This window comes from Loxodonta africana, chromosome 22 (assembly GCF_030014295.1).
Source record: "Loxodonta africana isolate mLoxAfr1 chromosome 22, mLoxAfr1.hap2, whole genome shotgun sequence".
In the NCBI taxonomy this organism is placed as follows: domain Eukaryota; kingdom Metazoa; phylum Chordata; class Mammalia; order Proboscidea; family Elephantidae; genus Loxodonta; species Loxodonta africana.
Window position 1 is genome coordinate 65104505 of NC_087363.1, and position 6000 is coordinate 65110504.

At 57.0% G+C, this 6000-nt stretch overlaps 1 protein-coding gene across 4 annotated transcripts in view; it reads left to right on the plus strand.

Moving 5' to 3' along the window:
- AGAP3 (ArfGAP with GTPase domain, ankyrin repeat and PH domain 3) overlaps positions 1 to 5314 on the plus strand; it is a 92937-nt gene extending 87623 nt beyond the window's left edge. For 2 of the 4 annotated variants that reach the window (XM_064275046.1, XM_010590076.3), the window contains 6 exons: positions 680 to 817; positions 2905 to 3059; positions 3170 to 3260; positions 3414 to 3636; positions 4254 to 4509; positions 4618 to 5314. In XM_064275046.1, the coding sequence (XP_064131116.1) occupies positions 680 to 817; positions 2905 to 3059; positions 3170 to 3260; positions 3414 to 3636; positions 4254 to 4509; positions 4618 to 4824 (1070 nt within the window). In that variant the 3' untranslated portion in view covers positions 4825 to 5314. The remainder of the gene's footprint in view (positions 1 to 679; positions 818 to 2904; positions 3060 to 3169; positions 3261 to 3413; positions 3637 to 4253; positions 4510 to 4617) is intronic. The other 2 variants (XM_064275045.1, XM_023548047.2) reach the window with 1 other exon arrangement.
- The last annotated feature ends 686 nt before the right edge of the window (positions 5315 to 6000 follow it).

The window sequence follows — 6000 nt, forward strand, 5'->3', positions numbered from 1 at the left end:
GCACCAGGTCCAAGCCCAGTCCTTCAGGAGGCCGAGTGGAGGGGTGACCAGCGCCCTCAGCCGCTCCCTGGGTTCCCAGTGCGGGGCCTGTTGCTGGCAGTGGTAAGGCTCCCTCTCAGTGGAGTCTGGAAGGAGGAAGGCAGGGAGGGAGCGAGCGTGTCTGCCTCTAATGAAGTTTGACATTTAGTGGTGAGCGCCGGGCGGGGTGTGGGAGCGGGGAGCTTGATTAGCGCGCTCTAATTGACAGTAATTAGGCAGCTCCCTGATTGTTTCTAATTCTGCTATTAATTGTGAGGAGCGGGGAGTGTGATTGAGGATAAATTTGGTGCGGAGCTGCTGGGGCTTCAGCTCCCTGAGTTCCCTGGGCCGCCTTCCACCCCTCCAGGCTGCAGAAGCCAACATCTCCTTCCGGTGCCTCTCTCCCTCCAGGCCCACTCCCTCCATGCACCTCTCTACATGTGCCGCCTCCAAAGCTGGCACACTTGGGATGGGCAGCCTCTGGGCAGAGCCCGTCACCTTGGACAGGGGGAGTCTGGCTTCTCCAGGCCTGGCCCAGCCACAAGGCAAGCTAGGGACCAGGCAGGACCTCCTCTTCCCTGTGCTCTCATCCTGTCCGCTCTGCCTCAGTCCGGCTTCCACCTTCCCTCTCCCACATGTCTCCTACCTCTTCCTGCACCAGCCAGTGGCCCCGCTGAGGTTCTCAGTTCCAGCCCCAAGCTGGAGCCTCCCCCATCTCCCCACTCCAACCGGAAGAAGCACCGGCGGAAAAAGAGCACCGGCACCCCCCGCCAGGATGGCCCCACCAGTGCTGCTGAAGGTTAGGGGGCCTGAAGTGGGGGCACCGGAGGGACAGTGGGGTTTGGGGGCAGTAACCTCTCAGCCACCTCTGTTTCCTGCCTCAAACGGACTAAGCAGTCTATTAATCATTCTTTTTTTAATATATAATAGAAAGATTTTTTTCATTAATGACCCCAATCTTATTTCTTTAGATATAGGAGTTCTGAACGTAAATACTTAGGAGAAAACAAGATTGCGTCATCCTGCAGTTTATTTCTAGTAACAAACTGCAGAGCGAAACAGCTTGGAAAAGAGCATGGAAGGGAAAGGGTCTAATAATACATTCTAATGAAAGTGGTTTCCCAACTTCTTTTGGTCATCTTAGAAAGTTCTTTCTTTGCCTAACTTAACCAAAACCCATTGCCGCTGAGTCGATTCTGACTCATAGGGAACCCTATAGGACAGGTTACAACTGCCCATAGGGTTTCCAAGGAGCAGCTGGTGGATTTGAACTGCCAGCCTTTTGGTTAGCAGCGGAGCTCTTAACCACTGCACCACCGGGGCTCCTCCTAACTTAAGTCCTTCATGTTACAGTTTAAGCTCATTCTGGTTTGGGTTATTCTTCATGAAGGTAAAGGCAGCAGGGTACCGTATGAATTGCTCTCGCAACACTTGAGGGCCAGGACCTGTGATCTGTGTCTCTTGTGTCATCGCTGAGTCTGATGAGCACTGGGGACATAGTGGGTGCTTAATACATGTTGATAGATGGGCCGAGTCATGGCTTAGTCATCTCCAGGCTAAGGAATCCCAATTCCCTAGGTGTTTTTCCATAGAACCTTTGTCGTATCTTCTATTGATGATAGTGGTGTTCCTCTAATTTTCCCAAAAGTGCCTTTAAAAACGTCTCTCTTCTCAGTGATTGGAGTCTCTTTGCTCTCAAATAAGTTTAACTTACTGATTTCCTGGTTTCTCCCCCTCCATGCTAAGTGTCAGGTCAGGTGTGTGGGCCAGGTGAGTGGAGATCACTTCCAGGGAAAGAGCACCTTTTCTTGCCAGCCTTCGACATAGTGGGGCTTAGCTGGTCATGGTATGGGTGTCCACTGCGTGCCAGGGGCCATCCCCACAAATGGCCAAGGAGGTTATATAGCTTAAAGATTATGATTGAAAGCAAGGTGAGGGATGGGGGGCTCCCGGGGGAAGAAAAGGTGCCAGTTTTATTTCTCTAGAAGGCAGTCTTATTAGGGGACCCTGAGATCAGAGCCCAGCAGAAGAGGAATTCCAGGGGTGTTGTGTATCACTGAGCTGGGATGCTGCTCTTTGCAGAGCTCAGCCTTTAGGCCCTGGCCTCTGGCTTCTTCTTTGGCTTCTGCAGGCACCCCCTGCTGTCTCTCCACCCCTGACAGTCACACTCCTGTTAGTGATTGGTCACCCATGGGGTAGGGGCCACTGGGAATGGGAGTGGGGCCGCTGTCTTCTGGGGCTGCAGAGGAGAGCGTGGAGCAGCCTCAGCCACCTGCCTGGGTGCCCACCCACCTGCTCCGCGTTCCTGTCAGTGCGGATGTCCTGTCCAGTCTATTCACATCTTCCAGTTCACCAAGGAGCCTCTCCTCCCCCAGCTCCCATTGCCCTTCCTGCCTGTCTCTGCCAGGGTGTGGGGGAGGGGGCTCAGTTCCCAGGAGCCCCACGCCGACGCCGTCAGGAATATTGGGTTTAATGAGCTGCAAAATGAGGCGGCTGCAGCTGACATGTACGGATGGTGCCCACACCCGCCTCCCCCACCCTCCAGCATCCACCTCCTAGCACCCCATGGCACCCTCTCCAAGCACACAGCTCCCCTCCTCCCGGGAGCACCCTTCTAAGTCTGTGAAGCCAGGAGGGCCCAGACCTCAAGTCCCCCTGTTCTTACCCCAGGCTCCACAGGTGGCACAGGAGAGAGGTCCCGGCACCGTGGTCTGGGAGTTCAGCCTCTCCGCCTCGCACTTGTGCTAGGGAAGACGTGGGTGAGGGATGGTCAGAGGAGCAGGGCAGCGGGTGGAGTTAATAGCTCTGGGATTTAGTTTAATTCTCTGGGTCTTCTGTCTCGTGTTTGACGCCGTCCCCCTTTCCCCACCCCAACTGTCCTTGAAGATGCAGAGGAGTCGTTCGAGTTCGTGGTGGTGTCCCTCACGGGACAGACATGGCACTTTGAGGCCTCTACGGCAGAGGAGCGGGAGCTGTGGGTACAGAGCGTCCAAGCCCAGATCCTCGCCAGTTTGCAGGGCTGCCGCAGCGCCAAGGACAAGGTAGGGTGCTGTGTGGCCCAGCTGCACACCAGCCTGGGCTGGGGACTTGGCGGGGCAGGGGCAACAGTGACTGACACTCCCCTACCCCCCATCTCTCCACCGTGTTGCAGACTCGGCTGGGAAATCAAAATGCAGCGTTGGCTGTGCAAGCTGTCCGCACTGTTCGTGGCAACAGTTTCTGTATCGACTGTGATGCGCCCAGTGAGTACCGGGGCAGCACGTGGGACAGAGGAGCGTGGGGGTGGCACACAGGGTGCTTTGGAAAGGATCAGGAGGCTGCAGGTGTGTGGAGGACTTCCCAGTCCTTCCAGTCTCTGGGGTGCCCCTCACTTTTTAAGGTCTCCCCTCCCCTAGATCCAGACTGGGCCAGCCTGAACCTGGGCGCCCTGATGTGTATCGAGTGCTCAGGAATCCACCGACACCTGGGGGCACACTTGTCCCGCGTGCGCTCCCTTGACCTGGACGACTGGCCCCCAGAGCTGTTGGCGGTCATGACAGCCATGGGCAACGCGCTGGCCAACAGTGTCTGGGAGGGCTCCCTGGAGGGCTATGCAAAGCCGGGACCTGAAGCTTGCAGGTGAGCCTCACCCACCGAAGGGGGAACGTGCTGGGCCCTAGAGGAGAGGCTGGGTGGTGCGGATGACCATCGTGGGGCTGTAAGGGTTAAAGTGGCCAGTTGCTTTCCTGGCTGCTGGTCCCTGGGGGTGCCCCTCCCCCTTGGCCTGTCACTCAGCACCTCCCAACAATTGGCCCTTTCTGAGCCCTTTCTGAGCATTATCACAGGTCAGGGCCCAGCAGGGTACGCATGCGCAGGCACTATTGCGGAGGTGCACGGCACCCTGGCTGGCGAGCGGAGATGGGGAGAATGGGTGGTAGATATGGCAGGCGGCGTGTCCCGTCCGGCCCTTACCCCTTTGTTCCAGCACTGCCAATCGGAGAGAGTTCAGACAGCCAGATAAACCGCCACTCGGGCCATCCCTGCTGGCCCTGTCCCTGCTGGCCCCAGGTGCCTTGTGCTCTTTGCTTTCAGCTGCCCCCACCCTGGCGGGTGAGGCCTGAGAGTATCCTTGGTCTGTCTGTCCTCTCTGCTGTGCGTGACTGTCCCGCACAAACCTCTCCTTGCCCCCCATTTGGAGCTGGTTGCCACCCTTGGCTGGCCCTCCCTGTCTGACCGTTGGTGGACTGTGGTTGCAGGGAGGAGAAGGAGCGGTGGATCCGGGCCAAGTATGAGCAGAAGCTCTTCCTGGCTCCCCTGCCGGGTTCCGACGTCCCCTTGGGACAGCAACTGCTACGGGCCGTGGTGGAGGATGACCTGCGGCTGCTGGTGACACTGTTGGCACACGGGTCCAAGGAGGAGGTGAACGAGACATACGGGGATGGGGATGGGCGCACTGCGCTGCACCTTTCCAGTGCCATGGCTAACGTGGTCTTCACGCAGCTGCTCATCTGGGTAAGTGCAGCGTCTCTCTGACCCTCAGACCTGCTGGCCCTCACCCTCTGACCATCTGCCCCTCTCTCCTCCCGTTATGCCACTTGGGAAAATGTGCTTTCTCCGCAGTACGGGGTGGATGTGAGGAGCCAGGACGCCCGTGGCCTGACTCCCCTGGCCTATGCCCGCCGGGCCGGCAGCCAGGAGTGTGCAGACATCCTGCTCCAGCATGGCTGCCCTGGGGAGGGCTGCGGCTTAGCACCCACCCCCAGCCGAGAGCCCACCAGTGGCACCAGCACCTCTGCTGAGCTGCACCGCAGTCCCAGCCTCCTATGAGGACCGAGGGCCAGAAGGACTATGCGGCCTGGGGACCTGCCTCCCTGCAGGCACTGGGGAGACAAAGACACAGAGAGTTAGGGACATGTAGAAGAAAGTAAGGAAACTAGGCAAGAGAGTCAAAGAGAAGTGGGAAGGAGAGAAAGGGTCAGAGGGGAGGTTTGGGATTCAAGCAGACAGCGGGGGTGGAGGCTCTTAGCCCTCCGCCCAGTAGGTTCCATGGAAAAGGGATGAGACCCTTTGGAGGTGCCTGTGAGGAGAGGGGAGCAGGACCTCTCCCCTCCTCCAGATTCCTCCTTTTTAGTGCCAGCCCCCTGCAAGCCTTCATCTGAAGATGGAAAATGGATAGGGCCCAGGTTGGGGGTCACTGGGGGAAAGAGACAGGGGTGATCTCTGAGTCTCATGTAAAATTGTACATTGGAATATTTATGTTGTGTACATATTTTGTGTGCGTGTATGATAAGCCAATAAACCAGGCTGCGTGTGGCCCTGTTTGCCCCTTGTCTCTCTCTGTGTCCTTCCAAAAATGCCCCTCATCTCTCCTACTTTGTCAGCTCTTCTTGTTTTTACTCTGAGCTCTAGGATATTTTTCCTTCTCAGCGAGCCATCGTTCCTTTTGCCTGAGTCCCATGCTGTCTCCCCCTTCTCTCACCAAGGTGAAGGTGAGTGTTTCAGGAGCGGCAGCCGTGAGCCCGGAGGAGACAACAGAACTCTGCTTCCAGTGCGCGCCGCCTTCCCCGCCTTGCTCCCTCCACCTTCAGAAATCCTGTCCAGCTGCTCTTTATTTTCACCAATATTCTATCAAGTAACCTCACGCCACCCTTAGGCTGACCAGAGGGACTGAACACGGCCTTCCTCCCTAGAGTCTGAGCAAGTCAATACTCAGGGGGAGAGTTTTAAGAAGGCCAGAAGTTTATTGGGGCAGCACTTCTAGCTGCAGACCTCTCAGTCACAGCGGAAACGGACTTGTGTCAGGGCTTATCTCTTGAGGGAGGGCAGGCGGCTAATGACCCACCCCTGTCTTGCTGAGCCACGCTGCAGGCAGAGTCCAGAGCCACCTCTCTCCTTCTATCCCTTGGTTATTCTAGAAAGAAAACCTGGGGGAAACAGTAAGAACCTGCTAATCAGAATCTTGGCTCTCTGAGGAGCCAATTGCCCCCATTCTTGAGACCACCC